The 22,347-nt window shown below is 47.3% G+C and overlaps 1 protein-coding gene across 1 annotated transcript in view; it reads left to right on the forward strand.

Annotated features, from left to right (window-relative positions):
- Positions 1-5,492, forward strand: part of LOC100517145 (complement C3) — a 30,522-nt gene extending 25,030 nt beyond the window's left edge. The window contains exons 33-41 of the mRNA XM_005654852.4: positions 511-556; positions 1,576-1,663; positions 1,976-2,062; positions 2,270-2,375; positions 2,894-2,983; positions 3,390-3,476; positions 3,562-3,651; positions 4,178-4,313; positions 5,257-5,492. Of these exons, the coding sequence (XP_005654909.1) occupies positions 511-556; positions 1,576-1,663; positions 1,976-2,062; positions 2,270-2,375; positions 2,894-2,983; positions 3,390-3,476; positions 3,562-3,651; positions 4,178-4,313; positions 5,257-5,389 (863 nt within the window). The 3' untranslated portion in view covers positions 5,390-5,492. The remainder of the gene's footprint in view (positions 1-510; positions 557-1,575; positions 1,664-1,975; positions 2,063-2,269; positions 2,376-2,893; positions 2,984-3,389; positions 3,477-3,561; positions 3,652-4,177; positions 4,314-5,256) is intronic.
- Positions 5,493-22,347: the final 16,855 nt, after the last annotated feature.

The following is a 22,347-nucleotide window of genomic DNA, read 5'->3' on the forward strand; positions in this document are numbered from 1 at the left end:
AACTAAACTCAACATCATGTAATAGAGAGTTTCCGTCGTGGTGCAGCAGAAACGAATCCAACTGGGAACCATGAGGCTGCGGGTTCAATCCCTGGCCCTATTCAGTGGGTTAAGGATCCGGCATTGCCGTGAGCTGTGGTATGGGTCGCAGATGCAGCTTGGATCTGGTGTTGCTGTGGCTGTGGTGTAAGCCAGCAGCTGTAGCTCCAATTCGACCCCTTGCCTGGGAACCTCCATATGCCGCAGGTACGGCCCTAAAAAGACAAAAGGACAATTATATATATATATATATATATATATATATATATATATATATATATATATATATCCTGTGATAGACCATAATGGAAAAACAAATTAACCAGCTGGGTTGGGAATATGATGATCCCCATTTACAGCTTAGGAAACCAAGGCTCGGAGTCACCCAGCAGAGCTAGGATTTGAGTCCAGGAAGCTGGCTCCAGAGGCCCTGTGTTACCAGGCCTCTAAATTCCTGCCTTCTCTCTGCAGAGAATAAAAAGGGGGAAGAGACCTTTCAGCTCCGGATGAAAACAAGGTCAGAGCACCAGGATCTTGCACTGGGCCGGGGGGAGGACCCACTTCCTGATATCCAGATTCCTAAGCAGCTCCCCCTGTGTACTGAGTGGAGGGTGGGAGCCAGCCAAACTTACCTCTTCATGTCTGTGCCCTCATTGCTACATTTCATCCCACTCTCTCCTGCCTGTCCCCGGTGCTGCCCCCATTCCCTGCCCTCCCATGCTTGTCCACCATCCTGCTCCCCAATCCTGCCTCTTATCCTGCCATGTCCCAGAACGGCAGGCTCCTGCATGGTGAGCATCCACTGTGCCCCAGACGCTCTAAGCCCTGTGGTTCTCTCCCATTTTCCTCTCCTAACACTCCGGTGCCCAACCAGATCCCTCTGTCTCCCAAATACCCTTCCCCAAGTCTGTCCCAGATTTTTTTTAAAAAATGTATGTAGCACCTACTGAGTGCCAAGCCCTGCTTTAAGAGCTGGGGACACAGCTATGAGCAAGGCAGCGCCTCCCTGCCTGGTGGAGCTCACAGCTTATCAGGGGAGAAAAATGATAACAAAATACCCACCCAGAATCAATGGGAAATGACAATGGTGATTAAATGTGGTAAAGGAAAGGTCCATGGAACCATAGGAGGACAAATTAGAGAATGATCTGGTGTGTGGGCTGGAGAAGGCTTCCCGGAGGGGGTGATGCATCAGCTGAGAGATGAAAGAATTTGCCAGAGCAAAGAGGGAGAAAGAATTAATTCCAGGCTGAGAGAACAGCACATGCCAAGGTGCAGCGGCAGGAATGAGACTGACTCTTCAGAGCAGTCCGATGGAGGCTGGAGTGGAGGAGGGGAGGTGGAAGGGGGAGCCCAGGCATTTTGGAAAAGCAAGGAGGTGACATTTCAGATCCCTGTCTGCTAAAGCTGTGTGCTGTTGGGAGGCAAAGGGGGAGGTTACCGCGCTTGTCCAGGCGAGAGGTGGTGGCAGTGGGGGTGTCTGGGGAGGGGCAGGGGGACAGTGAGAAGAGAGACTGGGAGCTATGACATCCCCAGATTCCAGGGTTATCGAGAGGCCACAATGACCATCATGGAGGTCTCCCTGCTCACCGGCTTCTACCCCAACCAAGATGACCTCAAACAGGTAACAACCAGAGCGGGGATGCCCCTCTCTCCCCATGTGGGTGCAGAGCAGCATCTGCCTGGGTCATGGCCCCCAGGTTAATTTAATGCCCCATGGTCCACACCCTATGGCCAGTCAGTGGGAACGGTCCCTTCTGGGAAACATCCTGCATGACCTTAGCCAAATCCTTGCCCTGATTGTGCCTCAGTTTCCCCCACAAGGGGGCTGATTGGACAAGGGAGCCCTGAGAGTTACTTCACACTGTCTGGAGCTCCCAGGGCTGGGTGCCTTGGAAGATCTCTGCCTTGCCACCATCCTCATCCTCTGCCCCAGCTCACAAGTGAAGTGGAGAGGTACGCTTTCCAGTACGAGACCAAGACGACCACCAGCGACAGCACCGTGGTCCTCTACCTGGAGAAGGTGAGGAAGACCAAGCATCCTCTACCAGAGGTCTGTGGGCAGCTGGGTGGGCAGAGGAACTCGGATCAGCATCCTGGGTGGTGTTGCCGGAGAGCCCTGCCCTCTGATGTCAGCTCCTCTGGACTCAAGGCCATGTGGTCAGTATCCCATGTCCAGTGGCCCTGATCAGCTTAGGCAGGACTTCCCCCCACAACATGCCCTGCCCAGCTCTCCCACAAGGAAGACACGGTGCTGGGTTTCCGGATCCACAGGATGCTGCAGGCGGAGTTCCTGCAGTCCGCCCAGGTCACGGTCTACGACTACTACGAACCTTGTGAGCAGGGGCCTGGGGGTGGGGGGGTATCACCCAAGGGTAGGAGGCCTGAGAAGGACTCAGCCAGAAGGGATGGCTGAGGGGCGGGGCCAGGAAGGATTAATGGTGCACGGCAGAGAGGGTCCTTGGCTCAGTGAGGGGGGGTGGCCAAGAGGGTGCCAGAAGGGACCTGAGGGGCGTGGCCTTCCTTGGTAGTAAAGGGGGCCGGGGGGTGGTGGGGAGGGACCTGGAAGGGGATGTTGCAGATCTGAGAGGAGACTGGGCTTGACCTGATGGGTACGGGTGGGCAAAAAGGGGGCAGGGTCCTCAAAGGGGAGGGACCTGTTGAAGTTCCCCGGCGGTCTGGCAGTAAAGGACTCTGCGTTATCACTCCTGTGACTGCTGTGTTGCTGGTTCAATCCCTGGTCAAGAATCTTTCTCAAGCTGCCAAAAAATGGGGCGTGGCCTTCTGGGGGCGGGGCTAGACGCGTACCCAGCCCCCAGAGAGTCTAATTCCAGACATGCGCGCCCTCTCGCAGCCCGCAGGTGCAGCTCCTTCTACAACCTGCCCACAGAGGACTCTTCCCTGCGGAAGATCTGCCATAAAGACGTCTGCAGATGTGCCGAGGGTGAGCTCATGGGGACACGGAGGGCAGGGGCTGCCAGGCTAAGGGTTCAAGAGCTTTTCATCACCTCCTGGGCTGAGTTTAGGCAGAGAGAGAGAAACAGACAGGAAGACAAGAGACAAAGCGAGAAAAAGAGACCCAGAGACAGAGAAGGACATACGCTCAAGCACAGCCAAAGTTCAAGTGAATCGGAGCCACAGATAAGGAGGGAGACAGAAAAAAACTCAGATGAGAGAAACCGACAGGAAAACGGCCAAAACAAGAGGCAGAGGTGGAGAAAGCACCCTACAGACCAGAAAGGCCAGACCCAGAGACCCAGGCGTTGCCACCAGGGGCGGGATGGGGGTCAGTTGGAAGGCCCCTCCCCCACCGCAGCCCAAGTAGCCACCCCCTGGTCTTGGCCTTCCAGAACAGTGCCCATCTCCTAAGAAGGACAGCAACCATGTGAGGCAAGAGGAGCTCCAGGTAGCAGCCTGTGAGATAGGCGTGGACTTTGGTGAGTGTGGGGAGTCTCGGGGCAGGAGGCTGCCCACCTGTGGGTTGGATGCCAACACTGAAGCCCTTCTGGACCCCTTCCCTAGTGTACAAGGCCAGGCTGGAGTCTGTGGAAGCCTCCACCTCCAACCCCTACATCTACTACAACATGCAGCTCCAAGCCATCATCAAGAGTGGTATGTCCAAGAAGCTCCCTGGTGGCTCAGTGGGTTAAGGATCTGGCATTGCCACTGCTGTGGCTCAGATGACTGCTGTGGTATGGGTTCAATCCCTGGCCCAGGAACTTCTACATGCTGCAGGTGCGGATTAAAAAAAAAAAAAAAAAAAAAAAAAGGAGTTCCTGTTGTGGCTCAGCAGGTTAAGAACCCAGCTAGTATCCATAAGGATGCAGGTTTGATCCCTGGCCTCACTCAGTGGGTTAAGGATCCAGTGTTTCCACATGCTGTGGCAGTGTAGGTCACAGATGAGGCTTGGATCTGGCTTGCTAAGGCTGAGGCAGTGGCATAAGCCAGCAGCTGGAGCTCCAATTCAACTCCCACCCCCAGCCTGGGAGCTTCTACATGTCATGGGTGTGGCCCTAAAAAGAAAAAAAAAAAAAAAAAAGAGGGAGATGGTGTGGGGGCCTACCCTGGCTGGGGTGGGGGGGTCCCAATGGGGGAAGGGCCAGGCTGTGCAAGCTGACACACTGGGTTTCTTCTCCAGGCACAGACTCTGTCAAATCCCTTACCATGAAGAAATTCGTCTCCCACACCACCTGCCATGACTCCCTGGGGCTGGAAGAAAATGAGACATATCTCATCATGGGCCAGACATCAGACCTGTGGAGAGTCAAATCTGAGTGCGTGGGGAGGGGAGTCCTCTGCTACACTAAGGACTCAGACCTGGGTTCCCTTCCCGACCCCAGCCCAGTTTTTGATGTCAAAACTTCTACTGTTCCTGTCAACAGGAGTCTTGGGGGAGTTCCCATTGTGGCTCCGTGGTAACGAACCTGTCTAGTATCCATGAGGATGAGGGTTTGATCCCTAGCCCCACTCAATGGGTTAGGGATTCTGTGTGGCTGTGGCTGTAGCATAGGCTGGCAGCTGCATCTCTGATTCAACCCCTAGCCTGAGAATTTCCATATGCTGCAGGTGCAGCCCTAAAAAAAAAAAGAGTCTTGGGTTTCAAGGCTGCCCTGAATGGAGGTGCAGGCTGTGCACTGCACAACTCCTGGGAACAACATTCATAAGATGTTGTAAATGTAGATGTAAATTTGGTGTTCTGGAATTCCCACTGCGGCGCAGTGGTTAGTGAATCCGACTAGGAACCATGAGGTTGCGGGTTCGATCCATGGCATTGCTCAGTGGGTTAAGGATCTGGTGTTGCCATGAGATGTGGTGTAGGTCTCAGACGTGGCTCGGATCCCACATTGCTGGCTCTGGCGCAGGCCAGCAGCTACAGCTCCGATTCAACCCCTAGCCTGGGAACCTCCATATGCCGTGGGAGCGGCCCTAGAAAAGGCAAAAAAAGAGAGACAAAAAAAGAAAAAAAATTTGGTTTTCCAACAGAGGACAGGAAAGAGTTAGAGGAAGGGGAGCCTTTTGCAATCCCCAGAAGTATGGACTAGAGGTGGGGGAACCCAGGCTGGAGGTGGGGGAACACAAGATGACCCTCTGGAGTGGACACTGCAGGCTGTTGGCTCCTGGAGCCTGCCAAGCAGGGCAGAAGGGTGAGTCAGGAAGCTCTCCACACCTTCCAGGCACCAGGCTGTCCTCACCCCCTTTGCCATCTCTCGCCCACAGATATACTCATGTCCTGGGTAAGGAGACATTCCTCATGCACTGGCCGGCGGAAGGGACAGCGGGCAAGAAGGAATTGCTGGACCAGCTGGAGGGGTTTTCGGAATATATGCGTACCCATGGCTGTGAGTCCTGAGATCTGGAGGCCTCTGCTATTCTCAGGGAGTTGTCTCCAAGCAGGCCCGGGGCCACCGGGCTTAACCCCAATAAAGAGCATGGGCTATCTTGCCCAAACTCCAGACCTTTGTTCCTGCTTCAGCATTCAGCAGGGGCCCTCCAGAATCTGCCCTGACACTGCTTGAACCTGCCTCTGCCCTCTCATTCCTACTCCATTCCAATTACACTGGCCTCCTTTGTGTCCTTCCAACACCCAAGTTGATTCCTACCACAGGGCCTTTGCACTCACTGTCCCCTCCACTGGGTACACCCTTCCTCCAGATACCTGTATGGATTGAACATTTCCCTTACTTGGACTCTGAATGAAGCAAGAGGAAGGCTAAAGGGCTTGATCATTATCAGGGGTAACAGGGAGCCTTGGAGATGTTTGAGCAGGAGAGGAATTGACCAGCTCTGAGGTGGAAAGGCTCAGTTGGCTGGTGGGCAGAAACCAGAATTGATGGCAGGAAATCTGAAGAGGAGCCTGGGGTTGTGGGGCCACAGGACAGCAGGGCAGCAGCTGCTTGAATTCTAATTCTGCCTCCACCTCTTCCTGGCTTGTGTGACCTTAACTCAATTACTCCCTACCTTGTGCTTCGGTTTCTTCATCGCTAACGTTACTGTCCTCAGAGTCACTGTGAGTGCCCAGCACATAGTAAGTATTCACTAAATGTTCACTGGCTTTATTATCAATGAGGCGAGAGGCCTTGGGGAGGGAGTAAAGCCGCTAGAATCTATACGACAATCAGAGAAGAAAATCAGACCACAGCAGGAGTTCCCGACGTGGCTCAGCAGTAGCAAACCCAACTAGTATCCGTGAGGACACGGGTTCAATCCCTGGCCTCAGTCAGGGGGTTAAGGATCTGGTGTTGGTGTGAGCTGTGGTATAGGTCAAAGATGTAGCTAGGATCTGGTGTTGCTGTAACTGTGGCTGTGGTGTAGGCTGCCAGCTACAGCTCCGACTCGATCCATAGCCTGAGAACTTCATATGCCACAGGTGTGGCTCTACAAAGCTAAAAAAAAAAAAAAAAAAGAAGAAGAACAAGAAGAAAGAAAATGAAAATCATACCAAAGCAACCCCCACCATCAAAACCCTCCCAGGCTCCCACTGCTGTGACACCGCAGCACTCAGGGCCCTGCAGTGTGGCCCTGTCACCTCCTTGACCCCCACATCCCGCCCACTCTCCACTTCACTCACTCCACTCCAGCCACATGGGCCATCTTTCATTGTCCGGAGAAACCCCAAGCTCTTTCTCACCTCTGGGCCTTTGCATAAGCTGTTCCTTCTGCCCAAAGCACTTTTCCCATAACCGCTTTCTCTTCATCCTTCAAGTCTCCAATCAGAGGGGCCTTCTCTGCCACCCTTGCTAGAGGAAACTGGATCCTTCCCCTGAGGTTATCTCTCCCTGCAATCTGTTTGTTCCCTTCGGAGTAAATGTCACAGCGCATGTGATGTGCCAGACTCTTACTTACATCTTTGCATTCTGTCTCCTTACTGGGCTGGGAGCCCCAAGAGGGCAGGGACGCTATCTGACTTAGTCATAGTTATAATCGCAGCAGCTCACTGAGGACCTGGCACATAGTAGGTGTTCATTTTGCTGAATGAATGGCTGAATAAATTTAAAAAATGAAGGACAGTGAGAGAGAAGGGAGGGGGAGGGATAAAGGGAGAGAGAAAGAGAAAAAGAGAAAAAAAGAGAGTGATGGAGGGAAGAAGGAAGGGGGGGAGGGAGGGAAGGAAAGATGTCAGGCAGGCTCATGGCTTGTTTTTGTCCAGCCCTTAAGCTCAGAATGTTTTTTACATTTTAAAATGTAAGGACTTTAGGAGTTCCCGTCGTGGCGCAGTGGTTAACGAATCCGACTAGGAACCATGAGGTTGCGGGTTCGGTCCCTGCCCTTGCTCAGTGGGTTAAGGATCCGGCGTTGCCGTGAGCTGTGGTGTAGGTCGCAGACGCGGCTCGGATCCCTCGTTGCTGTGGCTCTGGCGTAGGCGGGTGGCTACAGCTCCGATTCGACCCCTAGCCTGGGAACCTCCATATGCCGCGGGAGCGGCCCAAAGAAATGGCAAAAAGACCAAAAAAAATAAATAAATAAAAAATAAAATAAAATAAAATGTAAGGACTTTAAAATAAAAGGATTTTTGGTGTTCCTGCCATGGTGCAGAGGAAACGAATCCGACTAGGAACCATGAGGTTGTGGGTTCGATCCCTGGCCTCGCTCCATGGGTTAAGGATCCGGCATTGCCGTGAGCTGTGGTGTACGTTGCAGATGCAGCTTGGATCTGGTGTTGCTGTGGCTGTGGTGTAGTCCAGCAGCTGTAGTTCCAACTCGACCCCTTGCCTGGGAACCTCCATATGCCATGGGTGCAGCCCTAAAAAGCAAAAAAAAAAAAAAAAAAAAAAAAGGATTTAAAAAAAAAAAGAAGAAGAATGTATGACAAAGAATGTATATAGCCTGCAAAGACTAAAATGTTTGTTATCTGGTCCTTTATGGGGAAAAATGTGTGCCTACTCTTGAATTAGTGCATTGGTTATCCCTTGCTATGAAACATATTTCCCCAAAGCTTAGAGGCTTAAAGCAATAAATACTTATTATCATTCACAGTTTCTGTGGGTTAGGAATCCACAGGAACCACTTAGCTGTGTAGTTTTGGTTCTGCAGTCTCTCAGGTTATAATCAAGATGTCAGCTGGAAGCTGCCATCATCTGAAGGCTTGACTGTGGCTGAAGGAGCCATATCTAAGGTAGCTTATTCACATGCTGGCAAGTTGGTGATGGTTGTTAGTGGGAGGACTCAGTTCCTCACCAGGTGGACTGCTCCACAGGGTTGCTTGTGCCTCCTCACAATCTGGTGGCTGGCCTTCCCCAGAATGAGGGATCCAAGAGAAAAAACAAGGAGGAAGTCATGGTGCCTTTTGTGACCTAGCCTCAGAAATCACATAGCATCATTCCTGCAATTTCCTATTGGTCACACAAGCAAGCATTATTCACAGTGTGGGTGAGCATGACAGAGGGCCTGACAACCAATAGGCAGGCATTACTGCAAGCCACTGTGGAGTCTGCCAACCACAAATAGTAAGTGGCAGGGCTTGGAATTTGAACCCAAACAATATGGGTCCTCACCAGCATATAAAGATGTCCCTCAATGGCAAAAATAGGCACATTTTTTAAATAGACTTCATTTTGTAGACTAGTTTTCAATTCACAGAAAAATTTGGAAAACAAAACAGATATGAGAACTTTCTCTTATACCCCTGCACAGTTTCCCAGAGCTCTTATAAGCATCTTCTATTAGTATGTTTGTTATAATTAATAAACCAATATTGATACATTATTATTACATGAAATCCACAGTTTAAATTTCCTTTGTCTACACCTAATGTCCTTTTCCCTTCCAAGATCTCATCCAGGACACCCTATTACAGGAGCTCCCCTGTGGCTCAGGGAGATAAGAATCCCACAAAGTGTCCGTGAGAATGTGGGTTCAATCCCTGGCCTCACTCAGTGGATTAAGGACCCAGTGCTGTTGTGAGCTGTGGTGTAGGTCTCAGACTCAGCTCAGATCTGGTGTTGTTGTGGCTGTGGCCTAGGCCTCAGCTGCAGCTCTGATTCGACCCCTAACCTGGGAACTTCCATATGCCACAGGTGTGGCCTTAAAAAGGGCCGGGAGAGGTACTCTATTACATTTAGTTGTCACGTATCTTTAGGCTCCGCTTAGCTAAGACAGTTTCTCAGACTTTAGTTTTTTGGGTTGTTTGGTTTTTTTTTTTTTTTTTGTCTTTTTCCCTTTTCTTGAGCCATTCTCACAGCATATGGAGGTTCCCAGGCTAGGGGTCGAATCGGAGCTGTAGCCACCGGCCTGTGCCACAGCCACCCACCGGCCTGTGCTACAGCCACAGCAACTCGGGATCCGAGCTGCGTCTGCAACCTACACCACAGCTCACAGCAACGCCAGATCCTTAAGCCACTGAGCAAGGGCAGGGATCAAACCCGCAACCTCATGGTTCCTAGTCGGATTCGTTAACCACTGCGCCACGACAGGGATTCCAGACTTTAATTTTTTGATGTCTTTGACAGTTGTGAGCAGTACTGGTCATGAATAGGATGACCCATTACTGGGATATACCTGATGTTTTCCCATAATTAGGGTTACGGGGTTATGGGTTGAGGGAGAAATATTACAGAAGTAAAGTGCCATTTTAATCATATCATATCAAGTGTATATATGATCAATACGGTTTTTGACTCTACTGAGGTTGCCCTTGACCAACCTGCTGAAGTGGAGTTTATTAGGTTTCTCCATTGCAAAATTCCCATCCCTGCTCCCTTTTCCATAATGTACTCTTTGAAAGGAAGTCTCTGCACAGTCCCCACTAAAGGAATGGGGAGTTACCCTCCCTTTTTTCAGGGCACAGCATCCACATAAATTACTTAGAATTCTCCATGATAAATCTTTCCCTCTTCCCCCAGGCATTAATTTATTCACCGGGAGTTCCCTGGTAGCCTAGTGGTTCAGGATCCAGTGCTATCACTGCTGGGTTCGGGTCTGAGAACTGGCCCAGGAACTTCCACATGCCGTGGGCACAGCCAAAAATAAATAAATAAAAAGCAAAAATAGGGAGTTCCCATTGTAGCAGCTTAAGAACCAGACATAGTGTCCGCAAGGATGCAAGTTCCATCCCTGGCCTCACTCAGTGGGTTAAGGATCCTGTTTTGCTGCAAGCGGAGGCAAAGGTCACAGATGCAGCTTGGATCTGGTGTTGCTGTGGCTGTGGCATAGACCAAGAGCTGCATTTTTTTTTTTTTTTTAGGCTTTTTGCTATTTCTTGGGCCGCTCCCGCGGCATATGGAGGTTCCCAGGCTAGGGGTCGAATTGGAGCTGTAGCTGCCAGCATACGCCAGGGCCACAGCAATGCAGGATCCGAGCCTCGTCTGCGACCCTCACCACAGTTCACGGCAACGCCGGATCATTAACCCACTGAGCAAGGGCAGGGATCCAACCGGCAACCTCATGGTTCCCAGTCGGGTACGTTAACCACTGCGCCACAACGGGAACTCCAAGAGCTGCAGTTCTGATTCGACCCCTAGCCTGGGAAATTCCACATGCCGCAGGTGATGCCATTCAAAAATGATAATATTTATATTTATTATATTTATAAATAGTTTTAAAATAAAAATAAAATAGAAAACATTTTAAAAATAAAACAATTCATTCAATCATTTATTTAGTTCAGCATGGAATCATGAAATATTTATTTTATACTTCGAGTTATAAACGAATACTACTTTATTGCTCAAATCACTCCAGTTTGGCCACTGGAGCTCTTTCAGTTGGCTCCTAGTGGATATATGTAAATTTTCATGTATATTACTAAGTTAGATCCTAATAGCTTTGGCAGTTTACATTTCCACTCTACTGTAGATGGAGGTTTTTATTTTTTATTGAGGTGAAATTCACAGAACATAAAGTTAACCATTTCAAAATGTGCAATCCAGTGGCACCTGGTATATTTACAATATTGTGCAATCCCCACCTCTCTCTAGTTTCAAAACTTTTTCATCACCCCAGAAAAACATCCTGCACCCATTATGTAATCACTCCCCACTTTCCCCTCCCTCCCATCCACTGGTAACCACTAAACTGCTTTCTGTCTCTATGGATTTGCCTGTTCTGGATACATCAAAAAAAAAAAAAAAAAAGGAATCATGCAATAGGTTGATATTTGATGCCTGGCTTCTTTCACTTAGCATCATGTTTTTAAGATTCATCAAAATGATAGCATGTATCAGTTCTTTGCTTCTTTTATAGCTGAATTATATCCCACTGTATGTGGGAGATACAACATATTGTTTATCCATTTATCTGTTGATAGACACTTGGGTTGTTTCAGCCTGTTGGCTACTATATAGTGCTGCTATGAATACTGACATACAAATGTCCATTTGTGTTTTCCAATACATATCCTGGGACAAATCCCACCTGGCCATAATGTTCAATCGATTTAATATGCTGTTGGGAGTTCCCTTTGTGACTCATGAACCTGACTAGTATCCATGAGTTTTCAGGTTTGATCCCTCACCTCGAGAAGTGGGTTAAAGGATCTGGTGTTGCCATGAGCTGTGGTGTAGGTTGCAGATGTGGTTTGGACCATGAGTTGCTATGGCTGTGGCGTAAGCCAGCAGCTGCAGCTCCGATCTGACCCCCAGCCTGGGAACTTCCATGTACCTTGGGTTTGGCCCTAAAAAAAAGGGGGGGGGGAAGAAAATTTGTTGTCAGCAAATTTCCTCTTCTTTAAAAAAAAAAAAAAGTTAAAGGAAGTTCTTCAAAGAGAAGGAAAATAGGAGTTCCTATTGTGGCTCAGTGGTAATGAACCAAACTAGTATCCATGAAGATGCAGTTTCAACCGCTGGACTCACTCAGTGGGTTAAGGGATCCAGCGTTGCCGTGAGCTGTGGTGTAAGTCACAGATATGGCTCAGATCCCGCATTGCCATGCCTATGGCTTAGGCTGGTGGCTCCAGCTCAGTTTCAACCCCTGGCCTGAGAACTTCCACATGCTGTGGGTGTGGTCCTAAAAAGACAAAAAAAAAAAAAAAAAAAAAAGAAAGAAAAAAAAGAAAAAAAAAAGGAAGGAAAATAATAACAAGGAGAGTGGAACTTCAGGAACAAAGACAAACAGAAATGGTAAATCTCTCTGTAAGTATAATAGAATATTTTCAAAAAAAAAAAAAGAATATTTTCCTTCTTAAAATGTTTGGTGGAGTTCCCGTCATGGCGCAGTGGTTAACGAATCCGACTAGGAACCATGAGGTTGTGGGTTCGATCCCTGCCCTTGCTCAGGGGTTAACGATCAGGCGTTGCCGTGAGCTGTGGTGTAGGTTGCAGACGCGGCTCGGATCCCGCATTGCTATGGCTCTGGTGTAGGCCGGCAGCTACAGCTCCGATATGACCCCTAGCCTGGGAACCTCCATATGCAGTGGGAGAGGCCCAAGAAATGGCAAAAAAGACAAAAAATAAATAAATAAATAAAATGTTTGATTGGAAAAAAAAAAATGTTTGATTGGAGTTCCCTGGTGGCCTAGTGAGTTAAGGATCCAGTGTTGTCACTGCTGTAGCTCAAGTTACTGCCATGGTGAGGGTTTGATTCCCTGGCTTGGGAACGTCTGCATGCTGCAGGCTTGGCCAAAAAATAAAATAAAATAAAAATAAATAAAATATTTGATGGTTGAAAGCAAAAATTAAAACTCTCTGATGATCAATGTATGTAGATGTGACAATTCCAACAGAGGGGAGGAGAAAGGAAATTAAACAGTGATTCCACACTCCACTTGAAGTGGTAAAATATTAATTCTAAGTAGATTGTGAAAAGTTAATATGCATATTGTGATCCCTAGAGCCACTACTAAAAAAGGAGAGAGAGACTGTGAAAAACTAAAAAGCTGAATTAAGATGGAATACTAAAAATTATTCAAATACAGTCATGCCTCATTTATGGCATGTCACTTTGTCTCATTTTGCAGATATTGCATTTTTCACAAACTGAAGTTTTGTGGCAACCTTGCCTGCATTGAGCACGTTTACTGCCAGCATTTTTCCAACAGCATTTGCTCACTTCAGTTCTCTGTGTCACATTTTGTTAATTCTCACAATATTTCAAACTTTTCGTTATTATTACATTTATTATGGTGATCAGTGATCTTTGATGTTACCATTACAGTTGGGTTTTGTTTTGTTTTGTTTTGGCTGCACCTGTGGCATAAGGAAGTCCCCAGTAGGGACTGAATCTGAGCTGCAACTTTGACCTACACCACAGCTGAGGAAACACCAGATTCTTAACCTTCTATGACACAGTGGGAACTTCTGGACTTTTTTTGGGGGTGGGGGGCGCACCTGTAGCATATGGAAGTTCCCAGACTAGGGGTTTAATCAGAGCAGCACTGCCAGCCTACACCACAGTCACAGCCACAGCCACACCAGATCCAAGCCATGTCTTCGGCCTACACCACAGATGCTTAACCCACTGAGCCAAGGCCAGGGATAGAACACACATCCTCATGGGTCTTAATTGGGTTCGTTAAGTGCTGGGTCACAAAGAGAACTCCCTGTTTGATATTTTTTAACTAAGGTATTTACATTGTTTTTTAGACATTAAAAACACCGTTACAGGAGTTCCCATTGTAACTCAGCAGAAACAAACCCAACTAGTATCCATGAGAATTTGGGTTCGATCTCTTGCCCTGATCAGTGGCAACAGATCTGGTGTAGGTCACAGACGCAACTCAAATCTGGCATTGCTGTGGCTGTGGCATAGGCCAGCAGCTCTAGCTCCAATTCGACCCCTGGCCTGGGGACTTCCATATGCTGAAGGTATGGCCTTAAAAAGAAAAAAAAATAAAGCAACACTCTTACACACTTAAAAGACTACATTATAGTGTAAACATAACTTTTATGTACACTGGGAAATCAAAAAATTCATGTGACTGGTTTTGCTGTGATATTCGCTTTATTGTGGTGATCTGTAGTATCTTCAAAGTAGGCCAGTAATCCAAAAGAATGAAGGAAAGAAAGAAAAAAGAATGAAAAACAAAAGAGACAAACAGAAAATAAATAATAAAACAGTAGCCCCGAATTCAACCAAATCAGTCAAGCCTTGAGATGATGGCAGTGATGATGGCCACCTTGTGAGAAACTTTGAGGCAAAGGCACTTTGTTAAGTGGTGCCAAGATTCCTGACCCACAAGAACCACAAGAAAATAAAGGTTTGTTGTTGCAGCCATTACATTTTGGGATAATTTTTTATGCAGCACTAGCTAGCCAATATAGTGGCTGCCTTTGGAAAACAGTCTGCTGCCACCTGAGTCCCGTCTAGCATTGTTGGGTTATTTGAGATCTTTCAATGAGCCTGTCTCACTTCTCACTCTCATCAGAGACCCATCTCCCTGCCCCTCTCAAGCATGGCCAAGTTAAATCGGTCACTCAATGGCCAATAATGAGTAGGTAGAGGATTGCAGGATGGTCTCACTGCAGACCTTGAGTGCTTGGCCATGTTGGCATGCATCTTGCTTCTCTAGATATAATGCAAGACAAAAAGGAGACATGTCTTGGAGCTCCCATTGTGGCTCAGGGGTAACAAACCAAACTAGCATCCACAAGGACACAGGTTCGATCCTTGGTCTCACTCAATGGGTTGAGGATCCAGTATTGCTGTGAACTGTGGTATAGATCACAGATGCGGCTTGGATCCTGTGTTGCTGTTGCTGTGGCTGTGGTGTAGGCCGGCAGCTGCAGCTCTGATTCTACCCCCAGCCTGGGAACTTCAGGGAACTATATCCAGTGATGTCTGATAGAACATGATGGAAGATAATATGAGAAAAAGAATGACTGGATCACTTTGCTGTACAGCAGAAATGGACAGAAATTTGTAAATCAGCTGTAAAGAAAAAAACTTTTAAGAAAAAAATTTTAATTGAAAAAATGGGGAGGAGTTCCCGTCGTGGCTCCATGGTTAACGAATCCAACTAGGAACCATGACTGTGCGGGTTTGATCCCTGGCCTTGCCATGAGCTGTGGTGTAGGTTGCAGACGCAGCTCGGATCCCGAGTTGCTGTGGCTGTGGTGTACACCAGTGGCTACAGCTCCAATTAGACTCCTAGCCTGGGAACCTTCATGTGCCATGGGAGCAGCCCTAGAAAAGGCAAAAAGACAAAAGAAAGAAAGAAAGAAAGAAAGAAAGAAAGAAAGAAAGAAAGAAAGAAAGAAAGAAAGAAAGAAAGAAAGAAAGAAAGAAAGGAGGGAAGGAAGGAAGGAAGGAAGGAAGGAAGGAGAGAGAGAGAGAAAGAAAGAAAAGAAAGAAAAAAGAAAAAATGGGGGGAAAAGAGACATGTCTTAACCAGGAGTCCCCTGGTAGCTCAGTGGATTAAGGACCTGGCATTGTCACTGCAGTGGCTTGGGTCGCTGCTGTGGTGCAGGTTCCATCTCTGGGGGAGCCCCTCCATGCTTCAGGCACAGGCAAAGAACAAAAAAATGGGAGAAGAATGATAACAATAATTTCCTTCTATGCTCTCAACATAACTGTCACCATCCCCATTGTCCACAGCCACTATCAGGAAACCTTCACATAACTCTCTCCACCATTAGAATGTCAGCTCCTGAAGGGAAAGGATCTGAGGACCAGAACAATGTCTGGAACTCAGCATTTATTAAATAGATAAGATCCCCTGTCTTGGAGTTCCTGTCCTGGCTCAGCGGTAATGAATCCAACTAGTATCCATGAGGACTTGGGTTCCATCCCTGGCCTCCATCAGTGGGTTAAGGATCTGGTGTTGCCATGAGCTATAGTGTAGGCTGAAAACTTGGCTCAGATCTGGCATGGCTGTGGCTGTGGCGTAGGCTGGCAACTACGGCTCTGATTTGACCCCTAGCCAGGGAACTTTCGTATGATTTGAGTGCAGCCCTAAAAAGCTTTAAAAAAAAATCCTGTGTCTTTGCACTGCCTTGGCACTTCTCATAAGTCTGGGGTGAGCACTGGGAAGTTTCCTTTTTTAACAAGCCCCTGGTGAGGTCCTGATGCTCTGGAGAGCTTGAGAACTCCTAGTTCAGCTCTTCCTCCTTTCCCCACCCAACCCTGTGTCACATGTACCACTTCCTTCTGGAATACTGCCCACATGTTCTCTCCTCCCCTACCCTGGACATCTGTATGGAACATTATGATTGCTTATTGTTTATTGGCACCCCTGGAGTGGGGCATCCTGGAGGGCAGAGTGGTAACTCCTGGGTCTCATCTCTCACTTAATCCTACAATACGCACGAGTGCTGTGATCCCATTTTGCAGATGAGCAAACAAAGGGCTTCAGTAAGTTTCAGCCTTGGGCAGGGAGACATCTTGGACTCTGGTTTGAACCTACATCTTTTTATTTCGACCACCCCGTGGATATGGAGTTCCTGGGCCAGGGATCAGATCTGAGCTGTAGTTGCGACCTAAACCCCTGCAACAAGGCCTGGTCCTTAACCCACTGTGCAGGGCTGGGATCAAACCTGCGTCCCAGAGCTCCCAAGAGATGCTGCCTATTCAGTTGCGCCACAGCAGGAACTGAACCTGCATCTTGTAAAAGAGTCAAAACAAACACTTACTGAACCCCTATGTCGGGAAGGCTCTGACAAAAACACTTCTTATACATTAATGGCTTTCTTCTCCCAGCAACTCTAGGAGGCGAGGACTGTTTCCTTCCCATTTCTTAAGTGAAAAAACAAAGACACGGTGGAGTTCCTGTTCTGGCGCAGTGGTTAACGAATCTGACTAGGAACCATGAGGTTGCGAGTTCAATCCCTGGCCTTACTCAGTGGGTTAAGGATCCGGCATTGCTGTGAGCTGTGGTGTAGGTTGCAGACACAGCTCAGATCCCGCGTTGCTGTGGCTCTGGCATAGGCTGGTGGCTATAGCTCCGATTAGACCCCTAACCTGGGTACCTCCATATGCCACAGGAGCGGCCCTAGAAAAGGCAAAAAAAAAGAGACAAAAAAAAAAAAAAAAAAGAAAAAAAAAAAGGCACGGAGAGTGTGTATATCTTCCCGGAGTACCCAGTAACAAAATAACTTCCGCTTTTGATCTGGAACTCTGTTTATTTAGAAATCTGGACTTACTTTTTTTTTTTTTTTTTTTTTCTTTTTTGGCCACCTCACATCATATGGAGTTTCCGGGCCAGGGATCAGAACTGAATTGCGACCTATGCCCCAACTGTGGCAACGCTGGATCTTTAACCCACTGTGCTGGGCCAGGGATCAAACCTGCATCCCAGTGCTCCCAGGACAGTGCCAATCCCATTGAGCCGCAGCGGGAACTCCTAGGGTGACACTCGGTTTACTCCACACAGTGCTCCCGTCTTTTGGGGTCCAGCTGAAACCAAACAAGACTTTCTTCTACCTCAATGACTGTGCTCTGGGTGTGAACATCCAAGCTCAGTGAGTTCTTTTATCCCCCAGTCCAGCCAGAGGACCAGGGATGCCAAGAAATGGAATGGGTAGAGAGAAGTGAGCCACTTCTGTGGTAGCACCAGATTCTTTAACCCACTATGCCAGGCTAAGAATCAAACCTGTGTCCTGGCCCTGCAAAGGCATCAATCATCCTGGTGTGCCACAGTGGGAACTCCTAGACATGTTTTTTTGTTCGTTTTTTGGGTTTTTGTTTTTTATTTTTTAGGTCTGCACCCACAGCATATGGAAGTTCCCAGGCTAGGGGTTGAATCAGAACTGCAGCCACTGGCCTACGCCACAGCCACAGCAACATGGGGTCTGAGCTGCATCTGCAACCTACACCACAGCTCAGGGCAACTCGGATGCCCAACCCACTTAGTGAGGCCAGGGATCAAACCCAAAACCTCATGGATACTAGTGGGATTCATTTCCACTGCGCCACAGTGGAAACTCCCTACCCTTGATTTTAAGTCACTTTTTTCCTTTAGTTATCACTATTATGAAGTCAGATAGAAAAACAAGTAGCTTGGAGTTCCTGTTGTGGCACAGCGGAAACATATCTGACTAGGAACCATCAGGTTGCGGGTTCGATCCCTGACCTTGCTCAGTGGGTTAAGGATCCAGCATTGCTGTGAGCTGTGGTGTAGGTCACAAACATGACTCAGATCTGGCGTTGCTGTGGCTGTGGCTGTGGCCAGCAGCTGTAGCTCTGGGAACCTCCACATGCCGCATGTGCAGCCCTTAAAAAAAAAAAAAAAAAAAAAAAAAAAACAAAGAAAAAGAAGTAGCTCAAAGGAAAAAGACCTGGAAGAATATGCATCAAATGTAATGGGGCTTATTCTGGGGACAGGGTAATGAGGAGTTACCAACCCTTCTTGTATTGTTGTTGTTATCATTATTATCATTACTATTATCATTATCACTATTAATGATACATGAAGACATTCTAGCAAAAAGATTCCCCAGATTATAGAGATATAGGAAAGAAAATGCATTACCCCATCCAAAGCCTCCCCATCCAGGAAGCAGAACTGTCCATGGCTTGTTGGCACACCCTGTGCCCTCTTTCCTGTGTGTTTCTGGACACCGATGGCCACAGGCAAAGCTTTAACTTAAGGTTTTATTTTGCTGTGTATATAAAGACTTCCTCTTTCTAAATAAAATCTTTCTTAATATTTTTTAGAACCAGCACACTTCACTTTGGCAACCAGAAAAAAAAAAGAAAAAAGGCAGTGTCCTGGGGTGGGTTTTTTGGGGCACAGGGGCTGGGGGGTGTTCTACAAATTTGAAATTTCAAAATGTGAGATATAAAGAGCTGAAGTCACCTGAACACCCCCACTCCCAGAGCTAAGATTACCACATGCACTTTCCTGAGAGCTTTCTGGAAGGTGGGATCAATGATTAACTGTGGATGTGTCTGCTGCCAGGAGCAGACAGGGAGCCACCAGGCTCAGGGCTGGAGCAGAGGACTGTTTTCCCCACATTTCATGCCAGGGGAAAAGCAACATAAACCAAGGTGGTGTGGTAATAAAAATAGCTACGCGTTCCTGGGAGGGTTACTGTGTTTTGTATCCTTGAATCAGCACAATCCCATAAGAATATAATGGAAGCTGCATCTGTAATTTTAAATTTTCTAGTCATCACATTTAAAAAAACAAAATGAGGGAGTTCCTGTTGTGGCTCATTGGTTAATGAACCCAACTAGTACCCATGGGGACGCAGGTTCAATCCCTAGCCCCGCTCAGTGGGTTATGGATCTGGCATTGCCATAAGCTGTGGTGTAGGTCACAGACGCCACTCAGATGTGGCTTTGCTGTGTTTGCGGTATAGGCTGGCAGCTGCTGCTCCGATTTGACCCCTTGGGGGGAAACTTCCATATGCTGCGAGTGTGGCCCTAAAAAGAAAGAAAGAAATAAAAAATAAAAAGGCAAAATGAAACCAGTGAAATTGAAGATAATTTTATTTAGCCCAGTGCATCTGAAATAGTATCACTTCAACCTGTAATTAGAACAAAAAGTCAATGGTGTGTTATTTAACATAAATCTTTGAAATCCAGTGTGCATTTGATCCTGACAGCACCTCTGGATTAGGACCTGCCATGTTTCAAGGGCTCAAAGGCTACATGTGGCCAGAGGTTAACCTTTCAGACCGCACAGGTCTACACGGTTTATCTAGTGTTTTAATATTTTTTCATTAAAGTATAGTTGATTTACAATGTTGTGCCAGTTTCTGCTGTAGAACAAAGTGACCCAGTCATACACACACACACATATATATATATACATATATACACATTCTCTTTCTCATACTATCTTCCATCATGGTCTATCCTAAGAGACTGGATATAATTCCCCATGCTGTACAATAGGACCTCATCGCTTATCCATTCTCAATATAATAGTTTGCATCTACCAATCCCAAACTCTCCATCCATCTCACTCCCTCCCCACTCCCCCTTGGCAACCACAAGTCCATTCTCTACGTTTGTGGGTCTCTTTGGGTATAGATATGTTTACCTATCTTTGTACATAAATACATTTATGTTACTCTTTGTACATAGGTTTTAGTTTATCTACATTAACTCACAGAACCTTCACACCTTTATTCTAACTTCAGAAATGGGGAAACTGAGGAGTTCCCGTCGCGGCGCAGTGGTTAACGAATCTGACTAGGAACCATGAGGTTTCAGGTTCGATCCCTGCCCTTGCTCAGTGGGTTAAGGATCCAGCGTTGCCATGAGCTGTGGTGTAGGTCACAGATGTGGCTCGGATCCCACGTTGCTGTGGCTCTGGCGTAGGCAAGTGGCTATAGCTCCGATTCGACCCCTAGCCTCCATATGCCACGGGAGCAGCCCTAGAAAAGGCAAAAAGAAAAAAAAAAGAAAAAGAAAAAAAAAAAAAAAAGAAATGGGGAAACTGAAACCCAGAAAGATGATGAGATTGCTCAAAGAACTAGCAATGGACCCAAACTCAGACTGTCTGGTACCAAAGTTTGCCTCCTTGACCTCTATATTTCTCCTCAATTCCAGCTTGAAAGAGCATAGAGGTCCTAACTTTGCCAGTTATAAGCCAGGTGCCCATGTGATTTTCCCAGGCTAGGGGTCTCATCGGAACTGTAGCTGCCAGCCTACATCACAGCCACAGCAATGTGGGATCCAAGCTGCATCTGCAACCTTCACCACAGCTCACTGCAAAGCCAGATCCTTAACCCACTGAACGAGGCCAGGGATCAAACCCGAAACCTCATGGATCCTACTCAGATTCATTAACGACTGAGCCACGCACTATTTTCTTAATCACTCTGAAACTCAGGTTCTTCATCTGATAAAAAGGCTGGTGGTGGAATTCCTGCTGTGGCTCAACAGAATCTTGGAGCACTTGTTCAATTCCTAGCCCAACACAGTGGGTAGGTCGCAACTCCTGCTCCATCTGATCCCTGACCTGGGAACTCCATATGCCTTGGGGTGGCCAAAAAAGAAAAAAAGGGACAGTGGCACCTAAGCCAGAAGGCTGAGAGATGACTTGATAGCCTGAAGCCTGAAAGACACCCCACAGAGATCCTGGAACCCAGCTGGCTCTGAGGATACTTAGCCTGTTTCAGCTGCTGCGATGTCTCCACTCACAAAATTCATTTGAACAGAGTTCCAAACAAGCCACCCAACTTTTGCACATAATGCATTCCTGGAAATTGATTTCGCAAAACTCAAACAATAGATTTCTGGGCTGTAAAGGACATTCTAAGGACTACACAAATTATGAAATCCCAAATTACTTCTCACTTCTTAAGTGTCATTATTAAAGACAGATTTCCAGGATTTCATACATGTTATTTTTTAAAATAATTGGATTTGTCTTATTGTGTATTTTCTTGGTTCTGATTACAAAAGTGATAGATGCTTATTGCAAAAAAAAAATTGATTGTTAGAGAAATATGCCATGTGGAAGGTAAAGGTGCTGTGGTGGAGATGCACATGCAGAAATATTCACAAATGGTTTGGGTGTGTGCCCAGGGAGGGTTGGCGAGGCCCCAGCTGTCAAAGCACCAGAATATGGGAGTTTCTGTCGTGGCTCAGTGGTTAACAAACCCAACTAGCAACGATGAGGACATGGGTTTGATCCCTGGCCTCTCTCAGTGAGTTAAGGATCCAGCGTTGCCGTGAGCTGTGGTGTAGGTTGCAGACGCGGCTCAGATCCCAAGTTGCTGTGGCTGTAGCGTAGGCTGGTGGCTGCAGCTCCAATTCGACCCCTAGCCTGGGAACCTCCATATGCCATGGTGCTGCCCTAAAAAGACAAAAAGAGAGAGAGAATGAATGAAAAGAAAGAAACTGTTAAAATAGCACACAATGCTTTAATAAGTTTTGATGAACTACCCCCTCCAAAGGTTCTAATAAGGGACACTTTTCTAAGGAACAGTTTGGAGCTTTCCCATTTCCAAGACCACCAATTCTGGGCATCCCAAATTTCTTCATTTTCGTTAAACTGAGGGGGAAATTGACTAGGTTCCAAAAAGCACACACATACTCCAATTGTGTCCATCACCTCCACAATTAAACATACTGTGGGGAGTTTCCTGGTGGCTCAGTGGGTAAAGGATAAGCTGTTGTCACTGCTGTGCCTCAGTCACAGCTGTGACTCGGATTCGATCCCTGGCCTCAGAACTTCCACATGCCATGGGTATGGCAAAAAAAAAAAAAAAAAAAAAAAAAACCAACCCCGAAACATACTGTCACCCAGTGTATACCTCAAAAAGTCTAACTGAAGTTCAAGATTTGGGGTTTGGGGCATGAGCTTCCTCTTCTCCCTGCTTGCAAGGCCAGGCCACGGTGGCCTTTAGTTTCCCACAACAGATCAAGTCCCTTCCCACCTCAGGGCCTTTGCGCATACTGTTTCCTCTGCCCTGCACCTCTTCTCTAGTTCCTATTCACTTTTTAGAGGGAACCCTTTATTGGGTTTGAACTTGTTTTCCCTTT

The sequence above is a fragment of the Sus scrofa genome, chromosome 2, assembly GCF_054392235.1.
Source record: "Sus scrofa isolate SSC_HxYL_T2T_F1_AM1 chromosome 2, Sscrofa_HxYL_maternal_Yorkshire_Landrace_v2.0, whole genome shotgun sequence".
Lineage (NCBI taxonomy): Eukaryota > Metazoa > Chordata > Mammalia > Artiodactyla > Suidae > Sus > Sus scrofa.